The following is a 27,192-nucleotide window of genomic DNA, read 5'->3' as shown; positions in this document are numbered from 1 at the left end:
CCCAGCGAGCTCGGGCCTTGGCTGCCTCTGGCCCTGTGTTCTCAGCCTTCACTCCCCAGTCCATCCTGCGCAGCAGCCTGAGGCCCACGCCCGTCGCCACCCCCTCTGCTTCCCCAGGACGCTCCATCACCCCCCCACTCCGCAGTAAAGAGAGCCGCATCACCTTCATCGAAGAGGCAGAATCACCTGAACCAGAGAAGGGCAGTATACGATGGAGCAACGGGGTAAGACCCTGCACTAGTTGGTGCACTATTATGCCATCAACACCACCCTCCTTGCTCTGTCAGTGTATGGTGTATATCATTACATTTACCTCTTGCTGGGTAGTCATTATTTTGTAAGTTGTTTTGCTAAATGTTTGCCTCATAAGTTCAAAATAATTGGACTACATTTAAAAATCAGGACACTGATGGCAAGGCATTTGGCCATTGTTGGCATTCTAATTGATCTTAGAGTAGAAACAACCTTAAACAAAACAAAAAAACCTATTTGATTCAATATCCTAGTTGTTTGTCCAAATAAATATATGTGATCAGTCTGTTCTCACTGATAGCTTTGTCCATCTCTGCTGTTTTATTTCCCCTGGAGACTGAAATGTGTCTTCCCATCTTCTCTGAATGTTTTTTCTCTTTAGATGGCAGCAGACAGTGAGATCAGTTTGCTGACCAGAGGCTCCCCGCTGTCCAAGGCTGCTCGTCAGACCTGGACCTCACAGCCTCCTGAGGAAGAGGAAAATGTAGATGAGGAGGAGCTGGAGGAACAACCTCATGTAAAGTTCATGCCTCCAGAAGGTGGCATTCCCTCACCACAGCCGAGAGGCTCTGAGAGCGAGTCGTCCTCTATCCATGATGTCCCTGCAGAAACCAGATCATCAGGGTTGTCATTGCCGGTTTCGATGCCAGCACGACTTAGCTTGGGCTTAGAAACTAGCCAGGCCTCCGTCCAGTCAACGGACACCACCCTGGAGTTCTATGATGCACCTCTCTCAGAAGAACTGGAAAGGGAGGAGGTGCATCCAACCAATGAGGAGGATGACGAGGTAGTGGTAGTGAACATTAAAGCTCCAGCTGAACAGGACGAACCAGAGCAACAGTCCCTGACAGCCAATGAGCAGAGCCCTCTCCTGACATCAGAGGATAGACAGAGTGAAGGACAGGAGGTAGAGGAAGAGAAAACATCTGAAGAAGAAATGGAGATTGGTCTTGAGCAAGAGGCTAAACAGGAGGAGGATGAGAGGGTTGGGTCTGAAAAGGAGGATGAAGGGGATGTTGAGTCAAGTAGCAAACAGGAGGATGGACTGACCCTTGACCTGGGAGAACTAGAGGAATCTAGTCACAATGAAGGTAATTAAATTGGGGGGAGCTGTTGTCATTGGTTTCTGTGTGACCCACTATTAGGGCAGAGTATGAAAGCTTTGTGCTTTAGATGCTGACCATATCACATCAATACCACAGAGTGATGAAACATGTTAAGACATTTACCATCCTGTGATACTTAAATTCTCAGAGAAATAAATAGGTAATTGGAAATACCAATTTTTGTGCCGATCTTCTGTAAGCCAATCATCAGCTGTTTCTGCTTCATTTGTAATTGATAAAGTGACAGTATGAGGTACATAGTTATGTGCAAGGCTATTGACAAAATGCCTCTGCTGTACACTCTGTGATTCGGAAAGTCTGTTCCACTGCCCAAAGAGAAGCGCCCAGCTAGTTGAAGACGTGGTTGCTTAGATTACACTTAAGGGACTCCAACATAATGAAACGCAACCACAGAAAAGCAATATTCAAACAGTTCCACTCAGCCAGCGATAGCCTCAAGTACTCATGACCTTGTCAGCAATGTAATCAATACACTGACATAGTAAAAATAGCTTTGCACGTTCTAAATACTACTTTCTGCCTTCAAACATTCAACTGCTCACATGCATTTCCAGTGTTAATTTATATCAGATAATGGCACTGGTGCTCTGATTTTCTCAATATCCAAAAGAGACAGTTTTGAAATGCTGCTTGACCCATCCTTGTATTCTGCTCCTAGACCATAACCAGGACATTGCTGAGGTCATGGCCTCTGACCCTGAGGTGGAATTTCAGGACCAACCAGAGGAAGCGGTGGAGCAGAAGGATGACCAATCACAGGCCACTGAAACCCCAGAGCTCACTGAACATCTGGAACCATCTGAAGCCATTGAACCCACAAACGAACCTGAAGAGACTATGGAGCAAACAACAGGTGATAAGCCCACCCCAAAATTATGCATTCCTAGTCCGCTGGTAAATAAAACTGTCCTCCAATAGTGGTAGATTTTGGATGTGACTGGTAACTCAATATTGCTTTTTTGGTGGTTAGCCAGCCATCATTTAAAGGTTGACTGATATGCTTTACATTCTTATATATTCTAAAAATTATGTTGGTTGGTGCAATGGTTAAAGTGGCTGGTGAATTTCAGTTTCCTGATCTGTGTTGATGTTAATGGATTGATTTATATTGGAGATGTTTTTTACTTTTTGTTTTTTTGAATTTGGAGTGGCTATTGAGAAACATGATATTCATGACTTGGTTACCAATGTGTGGAAAAAGTATGATGATGGTAATGGGTTTTTTTTTCGCCTCCAGATCTGACAGAGTTTGTTGAGCGACATCTATTTGGTGATGATCTGTCTCCTCCGCTCACCCGCTCGGGGATCCATGAGGCGTCACGCACCTGGACCTCCTTCAACAGGTACACATCCTTTTCTCTTTCCATAAAAATCTGTGTTATTCAGGCATGCAAACTTGTCACCTTCTGGCGAAATGGGTGGGTGGGGTTGGTCAGCATATCATAGCCCGGTTTCAGTGTGTTTGGGCGTGCCTGAAAAGTAGAACGAGGAGAGAGAACGTGTTAACTGTGGGAGAAACCGTAACTGTATCCCCGGTTGGTTAGGGGATATAATGGTTAGGTCCATTGTTCCGACGGCCCATTATTCCGAAACCCCAATAGTCCCAAAAAAGTCCACCCATTGGACTGAAAGCCCATTTGTCCGATAGCCTGTTATCCCGGAGGTGGTTGGGTTGAGGCATGGGGTCACTGAGGTTAGGGTTAGAGCAAGCTTACGGTCAAGGCTGTCAGAAGCCACGGTTGTGGATGGAGCCAGGCATGGAGTTTTCGGACTATTGGAGTTTCGGAATAACGGGCCGTCAGAACAATGGCATGGCACCGTTGGTTATTCGCAATAACTCCATCTGTAACTCTTAAAAAAGAGACAGATGACGAGACGGACAGTTTGCTCAAGTTAATTCAAGACTCTTTGTTGTTTTACGAGTGAGTTTAAAGTGTTGCTTCGCGATCACTATGGATAACTCGCTGTGTGCGAAATGGCGGATTTGTCCAATGGTCATGGACTGAGAACAATGAGGTTTCGTCAGTGCCGTGAGTTCCGAAAGGAGACGAATTCTGTTGTGCTAATGAAGAGTGAAGTAATTATTGGACAAACGTCACGACACGCTATAGTTAATTAACCATCGGTGTGCGTTTCTCTGGTTTCAGTTGAGTTCAATTTAGTTTCAGTTGTAGTTGTTCGCCGCCAACGACAGTCAAGTTACTCGCGGTAGGAAGTGAATTGCGGAGGTGACGGCGATTAGACACGCATGGATGAAAGGATTTCTGCATTGATTGAGCAGATTGGACTGTGTTTTCGTGTGGATTAGAGGAGGCTATTCGGCTTGGACATTGCCTAGTCTTGAAAATTGGCGGGATCCACGGGCTGATTGAATGTTGCAGAGAGCACACTGACACGCGCCACACACGCGCGCGCGCCAAAGGAGTGACAGTGGTAGGATCTTCTCCGGGTCCCTGCCATCCAGCGACGTCTTCCCAGTGTCTCTACTCTGCCCATCTTGCCTCGTCAGACTGGTATTGGGTTCCAATTTATTTTCAGTAAACAAGAGACTGAGTTAATATTGTTTATTTTCACTTATTGAACTTACTGAAGTGAATGATTTATTGGTTTATCGACATTTATTGAGATATGGACTAAGAAAAGGAAACTTAAAGGTGTTTCAAAGTGACTGTTTTCCTTTCTCCTGAAACACGAAGAGACATCTTGTCGTTATTTCTCTGGTTGGTCTGTGGCCAGTCTCGCTTGACAGGAAAAGCTGGCATCAGTGTTTCAAATGGACAAATTAAGAGATTAATTATGATAGAGTTGAAAGTGGAAAGCTAGTTTAGGGGTAAGGACAGAGACTTGGCAGGGATATGTTGTCAGGCCAAAATTTATATAATGAAAATCATCATCTAACTTTCCTCTTATTCCTCCACATCTCACTGTAAAGCTTATAATGTTCTTACTTCTTCTGAATAATTGTATTTTTAATATTGGTGTTACGTCATCTTATGCAATTTATAGTAAGCCTTAGAGTAAGCCTTAATGGAGCCAGAAGTGCAAGTCTTCCCTTTACCAATCTCAGAACCCATCGTCTATCCGTCTGACGACGATTAGACTCTGGGGGCGACGGCCAATATTTCAGGGTTTCTGGTGTAGCCAGCGGACATCCGGGCCAAGACTTCCTCTTCCGTCCGCCAGTCATTGTTTACAGTCCGATTAGCAACTTGAGACGCGAGAATGGAGTTGGAGTTGAGAGACGACGTCTACGACCGGATTGTTTCACAAGTTTTTTAGGTCCAGACGACATTTCGGCTAATCTCTATAAACAGATATCTGCATATGAGACGTTGTGGGTTCCGAGATTGTCCCTTTACTAACTTTTTAGCTGAATATTTATTGATGTTTGTTTTTGTTTACAGCAATTAATAACTTTGTTAAAAAAATGTTTAATCTTTATACTCTTCTCTCTCTCAGTGAGCCAGTGTGTGACGTCCAAGAGGAGGAGCAGGCAGCTGCTGAAGGCCCTCCGGTGTTAACCAGCCAAAAATCTGTTACCTCTGTCACATCCTCAGAGCCCAGCGGCACCGACTCCCACTGTGAGGGACTATATACCTGCAAATTACACACACACATGTGGATAAGCATGCAATTAACACATATTATTTTACTCATACACATTATCTCTCTCACATGTGCACTATCTGACTGTAGCCTCTTGTTTCTCCTTCCAGCTGTAGTGAGTGTGAATGACAGTGAAGAACTTTCTAGCCCTGCCTCTGAGGAAGAAGAAGAGGAGTCTGATGGTCCGGAGGAGGAGGAGGAAGACGAAGAAGATGAGGAGGAGGAGGAGGAGGAGGAGGAGGACTCTGGCAGTGAGGTGGAGATCATTGAGGAGGTACAGGGTAATGGGAGGCTGCCGCCCCTCCAACCCAGTCCACTCTTCGTCGAACAAAGACACTCCCACTTTTTGCCTAGCCTATCGGAGCAGGAGGCTGCTGAGCTCTCATTGATCACACCTGAGACAGAGCTGAAGGTAACCAATCACAGCTTGCTGCTGCATTTGAAACCTGCAACGAGATTTTTTTAATTATGTTATAATTATGCCATCTGCTCGGCACAATTTGACAGTGCTGGGTTGAGTTCATTTTCAGTTTAGCTAATGTCAAAAGTGGATTTTCTTCCAAACTCAACTTTTTTTATGGGAAAGTTTTCATATCCATCCTATTTTACAAAAATTCATAATGAATGTCCTCATAAATTAATTGTAGTTCCTCAAGAACAAAATTCAGGTCAGTTAGGGCGAAGCTCTGCTGTACCTAGGCACAATCAGACTGTGGTAAAAGTCATTTTCTATAAATCATATCTGTTCTTTATTGAATAGTATTTAATTAATAACAGGAAGTGAATGTACAAATGTAAATATAAGTAATCCCTAAAGTTGTCATCCCCGTTAAATTTAGAAGATTGAGCTGCTCTAAGGAAAGCCAGTGAGTGAAAGGGGAGTGTATGTTGGAGTGGAAAACAAGATGGTCTTGTTAGTCACTGTAATCTAAAACAAAATCGAAAGGAAAAGGATAAAAATTGACACGTACAAATTACTCCCTATGTGTGTTTGCCCCTTTTTACAGATGGTAGAAGACGAGATGGAGGGAGAGGTGGTGATGGTGAGACTTGGGGCGGATGGAGACATGGAGGCAGATGACGGGGAGGATGATGGAACCTCCTACACAGAGCTCAAACCCTCCACCACTCTCCTGGTGCCCCTGGAGCTTGTGGAAGGACAGCAAGGCCTGGTTGATGGCGCTCAGCTAGGTCTTACTGAGCTCGGGCAAACCAGCGAGCCAGAGGGCCCCAGCTCTGAATCTCAGGAAAGCTTCTCTCTGATGCTGGAGGTGGAGGAGGATGGGGATAAAGAGGCGGACACACTGCCTATGGAGAACGATCTGCAGTCCTCCACCCAGCCTCTAATAGCGGAGGCTTGTGATGAACTTGTGGCCCAACCAGAGGTCATTCTTCTGAGCACAGATGACCAGGACACTCCCCTGTCTGGAGATGCTTCCAGGGAGGAACAGGTGACAGAGATGGACACCTTGGATGGCATAGAGGTAGATGGATGGACTGAGACAGAAAAGGAAAGGATTCAGCCTGTCTTGTCTGATGGCTTGTGTGGCCCAGAGCCTATAAAACACCAAACCGCCCTTTCAGATGAATACATGGAGACAGACCAGAGGACAGAAGGGGCTGAAGAACAGGAAGATGCTGAGCCTGTAATGTTGGCTGAAGATCAGTGTGGCGATATTGAAGAACCTGAAATCCTTTCAGACTCTGGCTCAACTCCAGTAGAAGAGCTCTCAGCAGCCCTGGATGGGAAGGAGCAGTCTAGCAAAGACACTGCGGCAATGAAAGATGCTGCAGTGGAGGAGATGGAGCATGAAGAGGATAAACCAACACCAGTTGACGACCAGAAAGAGCCTGGGACAAGCGTCTGTGTCAATGATGTAATTTTTGCTCCAGAAGAGAACGGGCCTGTTAAGACGGATACACCTGAACCGACCCAGATAGACCACAGTACAGAGATGGCGGCTGATTCTGTAGAAGAGCAGCAGCAACACCACAAAGCCTTAGCTGAGATAGAGGAGGAGAACAGGGAAGAAGTTAAGGAGCAGCAGGAGGAGGAGGAGAACAGGGAAGAAGTTCAGGAGCTGCAGGAGGAGGAGGAGACCAGGGAAGAAGTTCAAGAGCTGCAGGAGGAGGAGGAGACCAGGGAAGAAGTTCAGGAGCTGCGGGAGGAGGAGAACAGGGAAGAAGTTAAGGAGCAGCAGGAGGAGAACAGGGAAGAAGTTAAGGAGCAGCGGGAGGAGAAGAAAAAGAGAAGCGAGGATGAAGATGGTGAAGAAGAGAAGCAGGTGAGCACAGACAGCCAGCCTGAGCCACAGCCTGTTTTGGAGACCACCACCTCTCAGAGGAGAAAGAAAGCGCCCTCCACCCCGACACGGAGAACCACAAGGGGGAGAAAGACGGTCACCTTTACCTCTTCTCCCCTGGAGGAAGCCGAGGTGTCAGAGGAGCGGATGGTAGAGGAGATGGAGATTTCTCAGGTCCCTGCCTCGCCCAGTCGTGCATCAAGAAGAGGCAGACCGGCCAAAGAAACCAAGGTCTCAGCTAGCCCGCCTCGACGGAGTACCCGCAAAGCCCAGCCTGAGCCTGCTAAAGTGGAGGTGGAAGACAACGAAATGGAGGAGGCAGCCATGGATAACAATACTGTAGTTCCAGTTACTTCCAGGGCCTCTACCCCAGCCAAACACTGCATTTCCCAGAGGGCCAGTCCGACCAGGAGCAGCCGCAAGACCCGAACTAGTGCTGCGGAGGCACCAGCAGACCCAGAGATTGTAGAGGAAGAGAAGGAGGAACAAGAGGATGAAGCCACAAACGGCAACAATGCTGCACCGACCAGCTCCAAGACTCCCACCCCAGCCAAACGCAGGGCCACACAGGGAAACACTCCAAGGAGGGCCAGCCGCAGGATTTTGAGTAGTAATGAGGCGGCGCCAGCAACATTGGACACCTTGACGGAGGAGAAAGAACAGGAGGAGGCCTTTGCTCCTTCTGTGAAAAGCAACTCCAAGAAAACTAAGACGGTAGCCACCGAGAGCCAGCCTGCCCTGCTGGAGGAGGACGAGGAGAACAAAAAACAGCAACTTTCCAGCCCTGCCAGGGTGACTCGTCAGTCCAAGCGTATGACCCTTGACCTTTACCCACAGGTAAGGATGCAAAAAAGTGGAAAAATTGTCACAATCACTTGTTCATGTTCATGTTCATTAAGCTTAAAGATGTTAGAGATGAAAAGATTCTTGTCAGTAATACACCAAGTAAGAATGCAAAATGTTCTGCAAGATTTTCTTGATCACCATTTTCCCGTGTTGACAAATTTTGTTAAGCTTAATGTTATAAAACAGTTAAGTGACTGTTCTCTTACTAATACTTAGACATTCCAATTTTTTTTAATGAATAATTAAATTTGGTGGACTAATCTATGATCAGTCATCCATGATTCTACTACTGCACAAAACTATTCCAAATTGTTTGTTAAATTTGATAAACCTGATCCATCAATTCATACCATATCATTCATGACCCATCAACATCCCCAGGTGAAATTGGTTCCCATATCGCTTCCTCAGAGCACAAGGAAGATAAGAGGAGAGGCAACCACTGAAAAAGTGACAGAAAACCAAGATCTCCCTGAGCCTACCCTTAATATCGACGATCCTCCCATCACCAACTCTCGCCGACCAACTAGAAGTAAACTGTGGAACCACCCAGAGGAGGACCTTCCCTTATTGGACACGCCGTTGGAGGTGGATTCAGAAATACCCGTCGCCGATGCCCTCATCAAGAGGCTCCAGGATGAGGAGGAGATGCAGGAAGGTATGTATTACTGTAGATTTGAGAGACTGAAAAAATTCTGGGTTCCTACTGTTCATGGAAATTCTGGAATGTCATGGTATTTTGAAAGGTCAATGGTGCAGGAAAAGTCAAAGAATTTTATAAATCCTCTGGGGAAGTCGGGGAATATCAGCGAATTTTAGAAATGACAAACTTAACAGGAATATACCACAATATTATTTTACACCTTGTTTTGCAGATTCAGTGGTGGTTTTTCTACAGCATGCCCAACTGTATTGGAGACCTATGGGACTATGAGAGACTATTTACCTCTTCAGACCATGTCTGAGATGAAAAACATTAACAAATTGCCTTAGTTATGGAAAGTCATGGAGAAGTCATGGAATTTTACATCAGCCTTAGTGGGAATCCTGAAACTCCCCAAAAGGGAGTGTTAAGATTAGGCTTGTATAGTGTGGGTTGGGTATTAGGGAATGAATGCACTCAATGAAAAGTCTTTACAAGAATTGATAATAGCTAAATTGCATATTGAACTTTATTCAGTGTTTTGGAAATGTGATTTGGGCAATCCATAAAAAAGCACACACTATTTATTCTATAATCAAGCAAGTGTATTGTAGTTAACACATTCTCTAACATTTGTCTACCACATGCCTGCCAGTTGTGGTGTGTGAGATGTTTGCTATGCTAAAAAACAGAATTCTAAATGTGCAAATGGAGTGAAAACTATTTTTGTTCTTTACAATTAAAGGAGTAGTTGTCACAAAGATGGTGAGAGCCAGTAAGAGGAGTACAAAGTCATCAGTGCAACCACCTCCTGTTGCCATGAGAGACAGCCTGGTCCTCGAACCTGAAAACGATGAGGCTAGCCCTGTTGAGCATTCATTCATCTACTCCCCCTCACGAAGGAGAACAAGAGGTCAGCTGCGTCATTCATTCATTCATTCATTCATTCATATATATATCAGGGATGTGACATTAACCTTGTGTCCATTTGTGTGTCAGCCCATAAAGCAGAATCCCCTGTGCAGAGTGAAGTGTCTTTGCCTCGTATCACTCGCACCAGAAGAAACGCCTCTGCCGCCACAGTCTTTGCTGCTCAGGTAAATGTTTCCGCACCTCCATGATAATACGGGAGCTAAGGTCACAATGTTCATTCTTCGTGTGTGTGTGTAGGATGCTGGGTTTGTGCTTTCACCCTGAACATAATCAGTGTTTAAGTCAGGTCTTTATTAAAACGTGTAATATAATCCCAGGGGTTTGGTGCGCAGCATTACACATAAATCAGATATTCATTCTTTCTTTATTCTTTCTTACAAAACAGATTGTTCTGGTCTGCAAGGTCCCTGTTGCTGCTTAGCTGTTTTCAATATTAATATTAATTTTGACTGAACTTGTCTCTGCTATTTACTGTTCCTTGGCACAAGACTGAACTTTTAGTCCTAATTATTGGTTGTCTGTTAGTTTCTAGCATTGTTGCAATTACAGTGTGTCACTTAACCACTTTGTTTACCTACTATTCACTTTTTTACTTGGTGATTATTTTATTTTTTTAACATTTAAATTATTTTTTTTTATTGCAATTGTGTCTTACCATCCTTTCAAACAAGCTGTATGAAGTCATTCGATGTTGCACTTTACAGCTGTGAATGAATCAAAGGGCGTCTTAACTGTTCTGAAATAATGAAAGCACTGCTTCTTGTGGCTTATAAATTAATTTGAAGATTCAGGAGTAATCATGTTGATCACGGGGGAGAAATAATGTATGAGAAGTACTTTTCAACAGCACTTCTGTTTTCAACAACACTTTCTTTTTTTCTTTTTTTTCCAGGATGAAATTTCTTCAGAAGATAATGTGGAGGTGGAGAAGGCAGCAGTCGTTTCTAAAACCAGAAAAACTAGCAAACGAACGGCCAAGTAAGACACTTTTTTTCTTATTTTTATGTTGTTGTTTTTTAAACCAATAGAGGAAGTTCTGGATACTGATGTTGATAACTTTGTGCCCAAAATGACCTCTTGGCAGATCATCTGCCTGTGGTTTATTTATTTTGTAATGGTGTGGAGATTGGGGTATTTCCTTACATTTGCGGGAACAATTAAGAAGAGAAATTGATGATAAAAAGCTCTAATTAATGATTTTGATTGTTCATTCATATGTATATATTTCATATTTGCCTCTATATCAAATTACACTGAAATGCCTACGTTTGGTTGTGGCTTAACTATAATCTGTAAGGATAATATCTGCTGGTCCCTGAAGTTTTGGTGTGTAGTGAAAAAGAAAGAAAGCATCATGCACATGGATTCAACTAGAATTCTACAACGCTGATCTCATGTTCCTTGAGTTGTTTACATACACAAAACAAACATCTTCAGCGCAACATATGGCTGAATATATTATATATCACAAATCAAAGCTTCAGTGCTCATCTCAACTCTTTACACCGTTCAAAACCAGTTTTAATAACCACTGATATGTTCAGAGTGAAGATCTACCTGTGTTTATCCAGTCCAATTATCATCTCTTCTTCACCCTGTTTTTCTCTGTGTGCTTCAACTCGTGTTGCATTTGGTTCTTTACACTATGGATCAGAGACCTATTTCTGGTCGGTCCCCACATCGCAAGAGCATTAATATTTTTAATGACCTTGGGTCCCATAGTGAGAGTAAAGTGATTTTTTTTATCTATTGAATTTGTCTTTCTCCAGGCCCAAAGCTGCGTTGGAGCCTCCTCCCATATTGGAGGCGGGCCTGATCTCCCCTCTGCCCAGCCCAGCGGAGCCCGTTCCCCGGGCTCAGAAGAGGATCGAAGAAGGCGATGCTCCGGCCCCGCGCATGAACCTCCGACGCAAACGCATAATGGACACCGTTTTCACAAAGCCCGTCACCCGGAGGAAGAAACTCTAAGTAGGGAAACGGTGGTTTTAGTCTGTGAACCTCAGACAAACCACCTGACGTTCTGAACCGACTCAGCTGGGCCTCCATGTCACCTTTCGCTAAACTGTACTCATCATGGCTCCGTTTCCTCAAAAGCCTCATCGCACTACAGTTGTCTGTCTACTGGTTTCCCACATGGATAATAGAATAAAGACTATTTTGGCATGAAAATGCTTTTGGGAAGCTGTGACAAAACACACTGATGGAGAGCAGTTTTTGGAGTTTGCGCGTCCCACTGGTACAGATTGATTTCACTTGATGTCACAACTCCCATCTTGGGTCATTTTGTGTTGGCCGTTTTGCGACCCTCCTTGTAATCGTTTAATTCTCTGGGTGCAGAATGGCACAAGTGAAAGCAATCTATGGGGAAGGTCCTTCAGTGTTTTTAGAAGCTCCCACACACTGAAACCAGAAACGACTAAACTGAACTCGCCTCCGATGAAGAGGTTTTATTTACATTCTCTTAATTTTAATGTTTTTGTTTGTTTCCTTTTAAGACGTTTTGAGGCCTGCTGTTTTTTCTATTTAAGAAGAGAAGCAACCAACCCGGTGGAGACGCTACGTTTCTGCTGATAAATTTGTAAATAGTCTTTTGCTATGTTCCAAATAAAGTTAATAAATAAATCAAGAATGATGTTCATTTTGATGTTTGAAGTGTCTTGAATGCATTTTATCATCTAATCAGACTGCCTATGTCATAGTCTTAAAATTTAAGTTGATAGTTGGGATTTTCTGTGATGCACAGAGTTGTACACTATTGCCAACAGATTTGGACTGTTTTTGTATGTCACGGGTTTGTTGTATATTGTGAAAGAAAAACTGACTTGCACAGCGATTGGGACTTGTTAATATGCTTGTTTTGGGACATGTTAATAGGCTTGTTTTATTAAATTCGTGGCAACCGCCAGCTGACACATAGGCTATTTTCAGATGAATGTATGTAGGATGTCTTATTTTTTTTTTTGATGACTGCTCTTTGATAAATATGGTAAAGCTTGAATATTTCCTTAAGACTGGTGTGGAGTGATTTTGTCAATTCAATTTCCTCCTTAGGTGCATGTGTTTGTTAGGATGGATGGTGTTTGGTGGGAGTGACTGGACCAGCCAAAGCCTTTCTCTGTGTCTCATGTGTTCAGCCATCCATTGAAATGAGCTATGAGCATCTAATTGCCCCTCATAAACAACTGAGACCTTATCCTGTGTGTGGTCTGAATATCAGATTGCCTTAAGTTTCTTAAACCCTTGCTGGTTAATTCTCATTTTGAAAACAGGCCTTTTAAGGGTTACAGGTCAGGTTAAGTTTTGCTGTGAGGGGTGAAGTTCAGCTAAGGGAATGTCAATGAAATGTCCACAATTATAGTTTTACAAAAAAGTGAATTGCCTTCCTGTATGATGTTGACTCGGTGTAGCTCTCCTGTTTCCCGGGGCTGTGAGCCTGCTGTATAATTAATAGCGGTAGACTCTCAGGTGAAAGTGAAACCACTTGTCCAATTTCAGGTAACCAGCTTTGTCTCCACTGCTGCCACTTCACTAGACAAAGACCAGGGCAAAACATGTTTAAAATGAAGCCAAATCTGCTTCTTGGTGTGCTTGATTTATCCTGCCAGGCACTTAAACATTCTTAAAAATGGACACAAGTCTCAGTATGAATTTATATTGCAAAAAAACAACTATGCATTGATGTGTATTAATATATTTATAAACATTAACTTTTTATTTGTTACCATAATTAACCATAACTAGCATTAAGTAGCATACATACACTCACCGAGCACTTTATTAGGAACACCATACTAATACTGGGTAGGTATCGGCTTTCAGCTCAGTGTCAACCGGCTACCAAAGTGCCATCCACCTCAAGGTTTGACATGTTGCATTCTGAGATGCTTTTCTGCTCACCACAGTTGTAAAGAGGTTATCTGAGTTACTGTCGCCTTTCTGTCAGCTCCAACCAGTCTGGCCATTCTCCTCTGACCGTTCTCATCAACAAGGTGTTTCCGTCCACAGAGCCGCCGCTCACTGGATGTTTTTCGCACCATTCTGTGTAAACTCTAGAGACTGTTGTGCGTGAAAATCCCAGGAGATCAGCAGTTTCAGAAATACTCAAACCTGCCCATCTGGCACCAACAACCATGCCACGGTCAAAGTCACTGAGATCATATTTTTTCCCCATTCTGATGTTTGATGTGAACATTAACTGAAGCTGCTGACCTGTATCTGTATGATCTTATGCATTGCACTGCTGCCACATGATTGGCTGATTGGATAACTGCATGAATAAGCAGGTGTACAGGTGTTCCTAATAAAGTGCTCAGTGAGTTGCCAGTCTTGGTGATCATTGCTGTTCATTACTTAGCAATTGCTAAATGATAACTAATCCCAAAAGTATAGTAAAGGTATATACTGTAGATTATGTCATTCACCCTTCATTAGTGTGTAGTAATGTTTGCACAGTGTGTGTGATAGTAGTCTGACCATTTTAGTCCCTCTTCAGTGGGGGAATGAAAGAGGATGGCATCCACCTTTTTGCAGAAATGGCAATCAATGTTTTCACCTCACATTTTCGATGTCATCCCTGTCATATTGCCCCCTGATTGTATCCATTTCAACCAGTAACTCGACACAGTTTGCTCCCCCAGCACTCCTGTCTTTGTGTGAGGGAGCGGATCACTCAGTCTCCTGTGCTGCTACTTGCCCGCTGCAACATGAGCACTAAAGTAGCAGACATGCATGGCAAGGACTGTGTGAAAGTGGCTGTCAGAGTGCGCCCGTTCAACAAGGTCAGTACTTGCATGGGTTTTACTTTTCAGAGCTGTCATCCATTTCCTGTTTTACACTTTCCCCAATTATTTCCTGCCTTTTTTGCATTCCTCATTACATGTTTGATTATGTATTACTGACAGTATTCTTACTGTATAATATATACTGTATTTAGGGTTTCAAAGTAACACGTTAATTATGTTTTGAGATGAGAGAAAACGGCACTCACATGCTCCCACATTTACACTGTGGGGATACAGATGTACAAATTTGTAGATTCTACTCATTTCTCAAGTCTCAAGTCTCCATTGTGAACAAAAAACTGTTTGGTAATTGTTCATGTTGCCAAAATTTGAAGCCAAACCTTATTTTACCTTCTTTGTGCACTATAGTTATTGACTGCTGTCACTCCATCCCCCTCCCCCTCTTTCCACTCCTTTTCCCTGCGTCTTCTCTAGAGGGACGTGGGCAGCAGCTTAATCATCTCTGAATGTTAGCAAGACAAATCAGCTATAAGAAAAGTATACAAACTCCCTCCCTCCCTCTACCCTCCGCCTTGTGTCCCCTCCCAGCAGAGAGAGGGATGTGGGCATCTACTGCATCTCCATAGATTATTTGTCTAAATTCCAATTCCAAATTTCAAATCTTGCCCATCCACCCCCTCCTTCCTCCCTCTTTCCATCCTCTCCATTGATCAAGAGAGGGATGCAGTTGGGTATTGTTTATGACCTCTGACATTAGAAACAGCTGGGCAGCTGCTGCAGAAGAATGCAGCATCCATCTCTCACTTTCCCATTTTTCTTTAAATCCAGATAGAATGTGGCTATGATCATCTCTTCCTCCATCCTTCTCTCTCCCCCCTTGTTTATTACCATCCTCCTCAACCCTTCCTCTCCTTTCCCTCCAACCAGAGAGAGAGGGATGCGGGCAGCCGCTGTATCGTCTCCATGGCGTCGAGCTCCATCACCATCCAGGACCCGCGCAACGCCCAGAACCGCCGCTCCTTCTGCTTCGACTACGCCTACTGGTCCCACAGCGGCTTCACTCGGAACCGCAGCGGCCTCTACCTGCCTGAAGAGCCAGGGGGGCGCTACGCCGACCAGGTGAGCTCCAAGGCGTCCTAGGTAGACACAACTGGGGAAACTGGGTAAATGGCAGCAGCAGAGAATCCAACATAGGTAGGAATGCAACAAATATAACATATTGGAGATGATACAGTAAATAGAGCGTGTCGAACATAAAGATACAGCATCTACACCACATGAACGTAGACTGTCCTTTGTCTAGACTGAACAGATCCAGAATATGAGTTTTAACATGACAATACTGGATTCACAAAAGTTGTCCTTGCACCTCACACCTTACTCCCTCCCGCAGGGCAGCGTGTTCCAGGACTTGGGAGAAGGAATCCTACAGAATGCATTGCAGGTAGCGATCCTACATTTTACAATATCATTTCATCATTCAAATGAGATCCAAGAAGCCTGTTTTGCACCTCAGCAGATTTGGTTCACTGTGTTTGCTGAAATAGCCAATTTGGATGTTTTTTTTGCACAAGTGAGGTTCTGCTTTCTGTTCTATTCTGATAATGAATCTTCTGTAATTGTGTCTGCAGGGTTACAATGCCACTCTGTTGGCCTACGGGCAGACAGGCTCAGGGAAGAGTTACTCCATGGTGGGCTATGGGCCCAATAAAGGCCTGGTCCCTACACTGTGTGACCGACTGTTCCAGGCTATTAGGGAGAACCAGGACACCAGACAGTGCCAGGTGGGGGGCAGTGCATGTGTGTGTTTGCATAGATGTGTAGAAGTGTAGGTTTGTGTGTGTGTGTGTGTGTGTGTGTGTGTGTGTGTGTATGGCCCTATGCGTGGTTATCACAACTGGACAGCAGACAGGTAGCATCAGGTAAGGGTGTATGGTGGTAGTTGGGTTCTAATAAATGTCTTTTTTCTTTATTTCTACACAGGTGTTTTTCAGTATGCTGGAAATCTATAATGAGCAGGTAAAAAAACAGGAGCTAATTTGACTATAATGGTATGCAATTTTGACTTTGTCATTCTTCTTGTTTTTTGTTTGGCTATTGTTGAAACTTTTGAAACTTTTGTATAAAGCCTCTTTTTCCTCTGACTTCTGCTTAAATGTTCATTGTTTTGGTGGATAACCTCTCTCTCTCTCTCTCTCTCTCTCTCTCTCTCCCTCTCTCTCTCTCTATCAATCCATCTTCTTTTCTCTTTCTCCTGTCCAGGTGGTTGACCTGTTATCTCGGGGGTCTCGCGCTCCAGGGGGGTTGAGAGTGAGAGAGGAGCAGCAGAGGGGGTTTTATGTGGAGGGTCTCCGCACAGTCCCATGTGACAGTGCACCACAGGTAGAGATGGATGGATAGAATGATCATATAAGAGAGAGACATGCCAGGAAAAGAAATAAAATAAGAGCTAAGGACAGAGGGAGAAGGGCTGTTTAGGGATATTTCAGATATTCTCACAGATATTCACACAGGTATGCTGTGTTGTTAGTGTATTCCGTTACTGTGTCACTTTAGAAACAATAATTTCCAGAATTTCCAAATGTCTCCATAGGTGGAGCAGTTGATGGAACAGGGCACCCGGACTCGAACCACCGCTGCTACTCACATGAACGCCAACAGCAGTCGCTCACACATGCTCATTATCCTCCAGCTCAAACAGGTGAGCTGCTCTACTCACTCCGCTTCTCTTTCTGTACATTTACACAATACACATGCCCTGCAAAGTCATGTGAAGAGCACACACAGCACATTTAGGTTTTGTTTGTAGAGATTTGTTACGCATCTGACAGCCAATGTTCTGTAGTTGCTGTGGAGTTGCAAACCAATTTCACTACAAATAGGAACCAAACTATTTACTCAAGCTGTCCTGGCATTACCTCAGTACGCCAATGCTCAATTTCAACAACAACATTATCCGTATACATATCCTAACATGGACTTACATTTCTAGTCATGTGTCATTTACATGTATGTGTGCATGTGTGTCTCTGTCTCTGTATGTCTTAGCATATTGTCAGATCTCTAGAGTTTTCTGTAATCAGTTATTGTTGTCTTTACTGTTTCTTCCTGTCAGATCTTCTCTAAAGAGAGCATCACTAAGCAGTCCAACATTAACCTGGTGGACCTGGCTGGCAGTGAGCGTCAGCGGGCCTCAGGCTCGGAGGCTGACCGACTCAAAGAGGGCACGGCCATCAACTTGAGCCTCACCACCCTGGGCAATGTCATCAGGTTGGCCTGGTGCCGTTTAGTTTAGTGTAGTGTAGTTTAGTTTATTTTATTTTAGTTTAGTTTAGTTTAGTTTAGTTTAGGTTAGGTTAGTTTAGTTTAGTTTAGTTTAGTTTAGGTTAGGTTAGGTTAGGTTAGTTTAGTTTAGTTTAGGTTAGTTTAGTTTAGTTTAGTTTAGGTTAGGTTAGGTTAGGTTAGGTTAGGTTAGGTTAGGTTAGTGTAGTGTAGTGTAGTGTAGTTTAGTTTAGGTTAGTTTAGGTTAGGTTAGTGTAGTTTAGTTTAGTTTATTTTAGGTTAGGTTAGTTTAGTGTAGTTTAGTTTAGTTTAGTGTATTTTAGTTTAGTTTAGTTTAGTTTAGGTTAGTTTAGTTTAGTGTAGTTTAGTTTAGTTCAGGTTAGGTTAGTTTAGGTTAGGTTAGTTTAGTGTAGTGTAGTGTAGTTTAGTTTAGGTTAGTTTAGTTTAGGTTAGGTTAGGTTAGTGTAGTTTAGTTTATTTTAGGTTAGGTTAGTTTAGTATAGTTTAGTTTAGTTTAGTGTAGTTTAGTTTAGTTTAGTTTAGTTTAGTTTAGTTTAGGTTAGGTTAGGTTAGTGTAGTGTAGTGTAGTTTAGTTTAGTTTAGTTTAGTTTAGTTTAGTTTAGGTTAGTTTAGTGTAGTTTAGTTTAGTTTAGTTTAGTTTAGGTTAGTTTAGGTTAGGTTAGTTTAGTGTATTTTAGTTTAGTTTAGTTTAGTTTAGTTTAGTTTAGGTTAGGTTAGGTTAGGTTAGGTTAGATTAGATTAGATTAGATTAGTTTACTTTAGTTTGCATTGTCACACTGCTAAATATCTCCCTTCTCTCCTCTCCTCTCCTCCCCTCTCCTCTCCTCTCCCTGCAGTTCCCTTGCTGATGTGGCGGTGGGGAAGAAGATAGTTCACATTCCCTACAGAGACTCAGTTCTCACCAAGTTGCTGCAGTCTGCACTGGGGGGCAACAGTCGCACGGTTATGGTAGCTAACAGATGAGGAATTTCCCTTATTTTTTTTATGCTTTAGTATCCATAATTGCACAAACATACAGTATACACAGATCAGTGAGGTTGTTTTCTAATTTCTGAAATGGGTTACTTTGCAAGATTGCCACGCTGAGTCCTGCTGATATCTGCTATGAGGAGTCTCTCTCAACCCTGCGCTATGCTGAAAGGTACAACAATTAATTAATTCACTATAAACCATAATGACTACAGTATTCTGGCACCACATTATGTAAAGCAAACTAAACCCACCATGCCACTTTCCCTCATAGTCATTTCCTCTGTTGGCCCTTCTCCCATTTTCGGCCTTTCCATCCTCATTTTCTCCATTCCCACACCTCCATCTGCCCATCTTCTTCTTCTCGCCTCCCCACTCAACTGCCTCACCCCTACAGGGCAAAGCGTATTCAGAACCGGGCAGTGGTGAACGAGAGTCCCACCGAGCGCCTGGTCAAAGAGCTGAAGGCTGAGAACGCCAGGCTGCTGCAGAGACTGAGCCGGCTGGGCCAGGAGGGCCGCAGAGCCGACGACGAGACCAGTGAGACTGCTGGGAAAAACAAACAATAGAATGGAATAGAAAGTGCTCTTCTATGATTCAGCAGGCAGGGCTAGAAGACCCATATCTGACCATCAGACGTGTGTGTGTGTGTGTGTGTCCAGAGGAGCTTCGTCAGCTGCTGACCCACAATGAGCTCCAGATCAGAGCCATCCAGACTTTGTGGGAACAACACCTGCAGGAGGCACTGAAGGACTGGGAGCAACAGTATGCTAACATCACACAGGTACACACACACACACACACACACACACACACAAACACACACTCACTCTCAGGAGCTTCAGATATTGGCGGATGCACACACATGAACACAAAAATCGAATACATGCACAGATGGAAGGATGGCTGTGTAAATACAGCTAAGCACACATACACTGTCAGTGGAAATGTTTTTTTCATCTCTTAATTCTCTGTAGTCTCATGTTCTCTCTTTCTCTCTCTCTCTCTCTCTCTCTCTCTCTCTCTCTCTATCTCTCTCTCTCTCTCTCACACACACACACACACACACACACACACACACACACACACAGCCCTTGTTAATATCTCTCTCTTATTTCCTATCTCTCTGTCAGGAGAGGAGGATGATGCAGATGCATCCCTACATCCTGAACATCAACGAGGACGCTCAGCTGTCTGGGGTGGTCAAGCTTTTCATCCAGGAGGGTGAGTCTTCCTTCATCTCTCTCTCACATACTGTAACCTGTGTAACCTCTATCTCTCGTTCAGTTTCACTTTCAGAGGGAAGGATGGGGAGGGTGAGGAAGCTAGATGTGAGAAGAAACCAGGTTCAGATCAGCAATCATATTCTAACAGACCCAGAACTACTATTCTTGGAAACATTATAATCTTAGGAACCAGGTTGTATTCCCTACCAACAAAACTAAGCAAGGCATTTATCCCCTTGATAGATAGACTGGCTGTGTTAGGGAAATGTTTTTATGGAGTCCCTGTGGGTTTTTGTGTTCTCCCAGGTGAATGGGACATTGGGCTGTCTGACTCCTCGCCCAGATCCATCTCTATCAAGGGCCTTGGGTAAGTTTTCCCCTCCAGGATAAGTAGAACATCACAAACACATTGCCGGCTACACTGGAAATCACAATGTTAAAAGCTCCTATACAGAAGAGTTTGATTCTGCTTGTCTGATTGTTAACTACAGTCCATTTACACTTTCTCAACAATTCTCCATGATGAACCAAGTTTGCTCAGCTAGTGAAACAATACAATGTAAATAGAGGTAAAAGTAAAAGATATTTTTATTTGTTGTTGTTTTCTGAACTTGACCTACCTTAAAACATTGGAAGTGTAGATCTCCTATATAGGATCTTCTCTGGGGATTGTAAGTGATTGTGTGTGTTCACCCTGTGATGGATTGACAACCTGTCCAGTGTGTTTCCCTGTCTTCTGCCCAATGCATGCTGGGACATCCTGTAACTTAGGAAGGGAAAGATCAAGATAAGGGCTTGTGGTAGACATACAGTATGTAAGGAGTGTAGACTTTGAGGTAAATATGTCTCAAAAGCACTTTCTGTCCATGTATGTGTCTGTGTTATACACATATGTATATGTGTGTGTGTCAGGATCCAGGAGCGTCATGCTGTCTTCAGGAACGAACAGCGCCGGGTGTCACTGACTCCACTGACAGGGTCAAAGGTCATTATCAACGGCAACCCCATCTCCCAGACAACAGAACTGCAACACCTGGTGGGTCTCTATTCAGTGTTGTTACGGATACACATACTGTACATAAACTTGGGGACCACCTCCCTCACACACACACACACACACACACACAGACACACACAGAGCACTTCTCTCTCTTTTTGCCCCCTCTAGGACCGGCTCATTCTCGGTTCCAACTGTACCTACCTGTTCATTGGTTATCCCTCTGAGAGGGGCGGGGATGACTGGAGTCGCTATGACTACGACTACTTCCAGTCTGAACTGGCTGCTGCCGAGGGCATCCACCTGGGTGAGAGCGAGGCTGGGTGGGGAGGGAGGAGGGTGGCGGCAGAACAAGAGAGAGAGATCATTTTTGATGGAATGATTGAATATTACACATTTTATGAGTGTATTAATATGTGCATGTCTGTGTTTAGGTGAGTCCAGTGCTGGCTCCATTCAGACCGACCCCAGTCTGCTGGCTGTCTTCTACGACTATGTCAAACTGATGCCCATGGTGGCTGAGGCCAACCAGATGAGCCAGGAGCTGAACAAGGTAACACACAGACACATGCTGTATATACTCACATAAACATACTTTTTAAAATGTTTTTTCTCAGTCTTACATTCATGAGTCTTCCATAACCTCATTGTTATGTATGTCCATTAATAAACACTCACAGCTTATTGGCTATTGTGTCTTTAGGGGGTGGAGTTCAAGCTGGAGATCAAGAACCTGGCGCTGTCGGATTCGAAAGGCCATGATCTGGAGAAAGAGATTGTTGTCAGAGTCACCTCTCTGGAGAGCAAGCAGGTATCTCTCTCTCTCTCTCTCTCTCTCTCTCTCTGTCCCTCTCTCTCTCTCTCTCTCGCTGTGTCTGTCTCTCTCTCTCTCTCTCTCTCTCTCTCTCTCTGTCTCTCTCTCTCTCACACACACACACACCACTACTTCTTATAGATTAATCTGTGCATACAAAGTTATGCATTTTTATGCCATTTTTAACTTAGGTTTGAGTTTGTGTCTGAAATGTTTGCCTCTCCATCTAAAGGATGTCACACTCTCTCTCCAGGTATGGATGTGGTCCAAGGCCAAGTTTGTGAATCGCAAGTTCCTGATGGAAGAAGTCTACCAGCAGCATCATGCTGAGCGGAGCGGAGACAATGTAATTCAGTGGAAGAAAAGTTGCTTGAGTTTAGTCAGAACATAATAAAACACTTTACAAATCAGTAGAAAGGTAGAAATGTACAAAGGAACAAACAAAAAAGGTGTTTTTTGAACCTCTTGGTGGGTTCACTTAAGGTGCTCCCTATAGTTTGCTTTGTTTGTGTCACTTCAAGTTCCCATGAAAGGCTGACTATGAGGGAAGCAAAATGGCAGTCTCAAAACATCTGTATATGGGATCCACAGACAAGGGAAAGCAAAGCGTTGACAAAAGCTGTTATGTATTCATTTTTATGGCATTTCTGCTTGATTTACAGCAAACAATGAATAGAGACACATTAATAGGTGAGATAGGTGAGAAGAGATGACAAGCTGAGAGACAAACTCACAACACCATAAGTACATGGCACGGCTTTTGCCATGAGGATGTTGAATCTCACAATGCTTGGTGTTAAATGTTGAAGGCATCCTCCACATGGCACCACAAGTGCAGCTTGAGGGAATCTAGAATGAAAGTGTAAAATCTCACCATAGTAATGAATACCAGCTAGCTAGCTTATCGGACAGCTACATTGGTATCATTAATAGGTTTATATTTGAAAGCAATAGCTTTTGCATTTCTGCTTGATCCCTCCTTGGTCCCTGCTCTTAGAGTGGAGAGGGGCTGTCTACAGCAGCTTTGCCCAGAGATAAAGACCCATTCTGGGATCCGCTGGAGCCTGTGCTCCTGGGCAGCGCTCACCTCTGGCTGCAGTCCCTGGCCTTCCGCATCGCTCTGGAAGAACAACTGGAGGTACACACAGACACATACAGTATATACACAAACACGTGTGTACAGACAGCTGATTGTGTATGTTGCTGGTTGTCTGATGGTGAGTGAATATAGAGCGATGATTGGCTGACAATCCCTGTCTCCAGGTTCTGGGGTCAGAGGGCACAGAGGAGGCCATTTTACAGGCACAGCTGGTCCCCTGCACCTCCACTGGACTGTATATCACACACACACACACACACACACACACACACACGCACACACACACACACTGTCAATGATGCTACTGAACACACAGAGATAAATCAACAAATGAGTTTTCTCGCTCTGCAGCCCAATGGGTGAGGACGATATCCTGATTGACCCGTCAGAGTTACTGGGTCGACGAATGGACTTCCAGCTGGTCCTGGAGCAGTGTTGCGGCCTCAGCTGGATCAAAGTGGCCCGTAACAGAGGGGTCCAAATTGGGTGAGACAAATGGGGACACATATAGAGGCATAAAAGGGGACAAATCAGGATTGGAAGGGGTTTAAAGTACAGCGAGAGGACGATGTATGGAATGCCACTGTCCGCTGGATCAAAGATGCTGGGGGTCAAGGTTGAAAGGTTCATGAAGGGTGTCAGTCGATGTTTGTATGTCTGTATGCTGTCAGTGTTTGTATAATTTTATGTGGACCCCAGGAAGATTAGCAACCGCTGTAGTGGAAGCTAATGGGTATCCGAATAAAGAATAAAGAATAAAGAATAAAGAATAAAGGTTACTTTCTTGTTGTTCTTATTTCCTCTCTCGTCCTCCTCCTCCTCCTCTCAGTTTCAGGTTGTTTGACTGCAGCCAGCCCCTCTACACTCCCGCTGTGTGGCACAATGTCAACCCTCTGCTGGACCACAGGGTTCACTTCGCCTCCCTCCACACCTCCCAGCATCTGCTAGACTACCTTCAGAGCAGCGCTGTGGTACTGGAACTCTGGGGCCTGCAAGGTGAGGATGGATGGGTGGCTGAATAGATGATTGGAAAGAGAGAGGAAGTGAAATTCTATGAGCCCTCTATATTCTTACTGCATTCTGGGTCAAGAAAGGGAGAGAGATGGATAGATGGATGGATGGATGGATGGAAGGGTGTGTGTGTGTGTGTATGACTTAAGTCACTCTCAGGGACACACACCAGACTTAAGACCAGTCGATTGGGGACGGCCTGTGCAATTGGAGACAAAAGCCGTGTCCCCAATTGGTAAAAAGCTGATTTTTGGGTCAGTGGTTAAGGCTAGGGTTAGGTTAAGGTTAGGGTAAGGGTTAGGTTTAGGCAAGTAGTGGTTATGGTTAGGGTTAGGGTAAGTCTCCAGGAAATGAATGTAAGTCTATGTAAATACCCCAAAAGTGACTTAAGTAAGTGTGTGTGTGTGTGTGTGTGTGTGTGTGTGTGTGTGTCAGCATCACACCACTATATCATTTCACAGCAGCAGCCCAAAATGAATGTGGTTTTAGCATTCTGTCTTCATGCCTTCCTCAGTCTTTTATGAAATGTAGAAATGAGTTGAGGAGGGATGAAATGGGATTGTAATGTAATTTTGGACTCATGTTGATATTTATCTTGCATCATAGCCAGCAACATTTCACATAAAAAGTAGTAGAATGCATGTAAAAAACAAAATAAACAGTCCATACAGGTGAACACTACTGACAACTGTTACTTTTTATCTGCTGCTAAGTGTTGTTTTCCTCTCTCAGAGGGCTGTAGTGACTTGATGTCGTCCCTAGAGGGAGTGAGGATGACTACAGAGGGCGTCTTCATCATTGACGAGGCAGCACCCACAGACAGTGTAGTAGTGAGTTCCATCTGAAATCTGTATTCCTGATCAAAGCTGATGATCTGTGTTTTCACACTGGCTTTACAGGTTGTGCAATAATTTATCATTAGCCTATTTTTACACCTGAAGTCACATTGTTAACAATACTAGTGCAGTGCCCGTTCGCGCTGCCGCTGCACAGAGCACTGTTCGCTTGTTTATTCAAAGTTTATTAATATTGAACGTGTTGCGTGTACAAATTGCACCAAATCCGACACTGCACTTCCTTGGGTCCCCAGCAATACACCCACCAAGTGTGAAGTCGATCGGACAAACGGTTCTCGAGATATGCGACGGACAGACAGACACACAGACACACAGAGATTCCTTGCTTTATAGTATGATGATGATGATGACACTCCTCAACAAAGGCACACCACTCTGGAATGTGAAATTCAATACATTATGCACTTAGCTAAGCTCAGAGATGGCATAGTGGTTAAGACACCTGCTATACCACATATGATTATGTTGGCAAATCATTATGATCCTGAACAAAGGATTGACTCCACTAACTGTAATATTTGTTTTTTCCTACTTATTTTCCTGCTGAGCGTAAAGGGAAAATCAAAGCGTATAGTCTGCACTTTAAGCTTGTACTCATTGTGTCATTTCACATTCAAAGAAAAAATAGTAAATAAAAAATAAAAATACCAATCAATGTGTGTATATATGTGTGTGTTTGTGTGAGTGTGTTGCAGACTGTGGACTCTGTAGAGCTCAGCTGTTCAGTTAGGGCCCTTCAACAGGACTTGGAGGAACTGAAGGGTGCTAATGCTTCACTGAGGAAGGAGAACCATACTCTGAGAGAGCAACTCAACACAGCCAGGAATGGTAACACACACACACACACACACACACACACACACACACACATACACACACACCAGGGTTGGGGTAAATTAGTTTCAATTCAATCAACTTGAAACATAAAGTAAAACTGCAGTTTACGTGCCCATACAACTTTGTCTGTTGACAAATTATTGATAGATTGGATACAATAATTTTTTCATGCGAAAAGATTCTGTTATATAATTTTGAAGGAAATTCACCTCCTGGCTTAATTTAAAGTCAACTGGCCACAATCCTGACCCACCCACTTATTCCCTCACTCCATGATTTATTTAGTAAACAACTGCAGGATTGTTGTGTGCTACTAACTGTGATGTGATTTGCCTCTGCCCTCCTCCTCTCACACACACACTCTCTCATCTTCCTCTCTGTATGTGTCAGGTGGGGAGTGTGTGCGTGGCCGGTCGGTGCGTCCCAGCTGTGATGCAGAATTTGCCCGTGCTCTGAAGGTTTTCTACCACAGCATGACCTCGGTCAGGGGGCAGCTGCAGCGCCTGCGCAGACACAGGCCCAGTGTAGGTATCCCTCTGTCTGCAGCATTAGCATTAGTTGGCATTAGTACAATTAAGGCCTTGTTTATCCAAATCCCTTGTGAATGGATAATTACCAGTGAATCTAACCATAACAAACATACACACACACATAACTCGCATTCCTGAAAAGTCTTAGTGAGATTACAGAAAACTGGCCAGTGGCCTCAGTTACTTACTTTGGCTGCTTAATTCCTGGTTTGGAATTTCTGGAATATCATGAGTTTTGAGAGGTGTTTCCCCCACAGGGAAAGTCAGAGAATTTGATAAAGTCTCTGGGGAAGTCAGGGAATATAAGATAATTTTACAAATGGGTCACTTTACAAGAATATAGTAGAATGTATTTTACAACCAGCTGTGGAGAAAAACAAACTCCACAGCAAGCCCAACTGTAGTGGAAACCAGACTGTTTACCCCTTTAGAAAAACAACATTAATAAACCAGACAGGAATAACATTTGTAGGTCATAGAAACGCTCTTAGTTATGGAATTAGTCACGGAATTTTACATCAGGGCTGCAGTGAGAAACCAAAATTGCCAAAATTGCATTTGTCTGGTGGCTTGTGTTAATATCAAACCCTGGAGCATATCTACAGTTAAAGGTTTAGTGTGACCCTCGATCAGCAGTCACACCGACACTTGTCATAGATGTGGGATATTTTGTATGTGTCGTTTGTATGCTTTTGTGCATGTATGTGCGCCTGTATGTTTTCCAGGAGGAGTCGGACCTGCTGGGGCTGAGACTCTTTGTGGATGAGCAGAGCCGCCTGCTGAAGGACTTCTCGGAGCAGCTGGAGCAGAGCGTCTCCTCGCTCAAACAGGATGTAGCCGCCATTGTCCGCAGGAAACGAGAACGCTCAGGAATCTGGTCCTGATTCACCAACTTTGTTTACCGATTTTGGGGATTTTGCCTAAATATTCAGAGGATGAACGCCCTTGGTCTTCCTGGCCTTTCCACACTGCAATTCCCAATGGTTGCTTTTATTTATAAGCAGCTGATCCATTGTTTTAACTACCTCACTGCCCCCGTACCACTGGAACATGTTAGGCATTTAAGATTCATGAATTAGCATCCATATTTTGTACAG

The 27,192-nt window shown here is 43.8% G+C and overlaps 2 protein-coding genes across 3 annotated transcripts in view; both read left to right on the top strand.

Annotated features, from left to right (window-relative positions):
- Positions 1–13,951, top strand: part of ahctf1 (AT hook containing transcription factor 1) — a 28,221-nt gene extending 14,270 nt beyond the window's left edge. The window contains exons 28-39 of one of the 2 annotated variants that reach the window (XM_071512288.1): positions 6–224; positions 635–1,343; positions 2,038–2,232; positions 2,617–2,722; positions 4,839–4,960; positions 5,096–5,397; positions 5,993–8,125; positions 8,546–8,792; positions 9,523–9,690; positions 9,777–9,874; positions 10,603–10,688; positions 11,480–13,951. In XM_071512288.1, coding sequence (XP_071368389.1) covers positions 6–224; positions 635–1,343; positions 2,038–2,232; positions 2,617–2,722; positions 4,839–4,960; positions 5,096–5,397; positions 5,993–8,125; positions 8,546–8,792; positions 9,523–9,690; positions 9,777–9,874; positions 10,603–10,688; positions 11,480–11,678 — 4,584 coding nt within the window. In that variant the 3' untranslated portion in view covers positions 11,679–13,951. Of the gene's footprint in view, positions 1–5; positions 225–634; positions 1,344–2,037; positions 2,233–2,616; positions 2,723–4,838; positions 4,961–5,095; positions 5,398–5,992; positions 8,126–8,515; positions 8,793–9,522; positions 9,691–9,776; positions 9,875–10,602; positions 10,689–11,479 lie in introns of both variants that reach the window. The other variant, XM_071512287.1, reaches the window with a different exon arrangement.
- A 483-nt stretch (positions 13,952–14,434) lies between these two features.
- On the top strand, positions 14,435–26,979 carry kif28 (kinesin family member 28). The gene is made up of 27 exons (XM_071512292.1): positions 14,435–14,488; positions 15,380–15,571; positions 15,846–15,896; positions 16,084–16,236; positions 16,436–16,471; positions 16,715–16,834; positions 17,046–17,153; positions 17,568–17,722; positions 18,592–18,703; positions 18,829–18,896; positions 19,122–19,264; positions 19,387–19,508; positions 19,858–19,948; positions 20,257–20,317; positions 20,863–20,986; positions 21,119–21,254; positions 21,382–21,500; positions 21,651–21,758; positions 22,015–22,107; positions 22,768–22,899; positions 23,025–23,095; positions 23,212–23,346; positions 23,690–23,856; positions 24,604–24,695; positions 25,424–25,556; positions 25,956–26,089; positions 26,821–26,979. The coding sequence occupies exons 1-27, from the start codon at positions 14,435–14,437 to the stop codon at positions 26,977–26,979; spliced, it is 3,069 nt and encodes a 1,022-aa protein (XP_071368393.1).
- Positions 26,980–27,192: the final 213 nt, after the last annotated feature.

The sequence above is a fragment of the Centroberyx affinis genome, unplaced genomic scaffold (genome assembly GCF_046629955.1).
Source record: "Centroberyx affinis isolate AG114_WGS23_722 - 3 ecotype Tasmania unplaced genomic scaffold, CSIRO-AGI_Caff_v1 ptg006213l_1, whole genome shotgun sequence".
NCBI classification, from domain to species: Eukaryota; Metazoa; Chordata; class Actinopteri; order Beryciformes; family Berycidae; genus Centroberyx; species Centroberyx affinis.
Note: the sequence above shows the minus strand (reverse complement) of the source record. Positions and strands in the feature narration are given on the sequence as shown.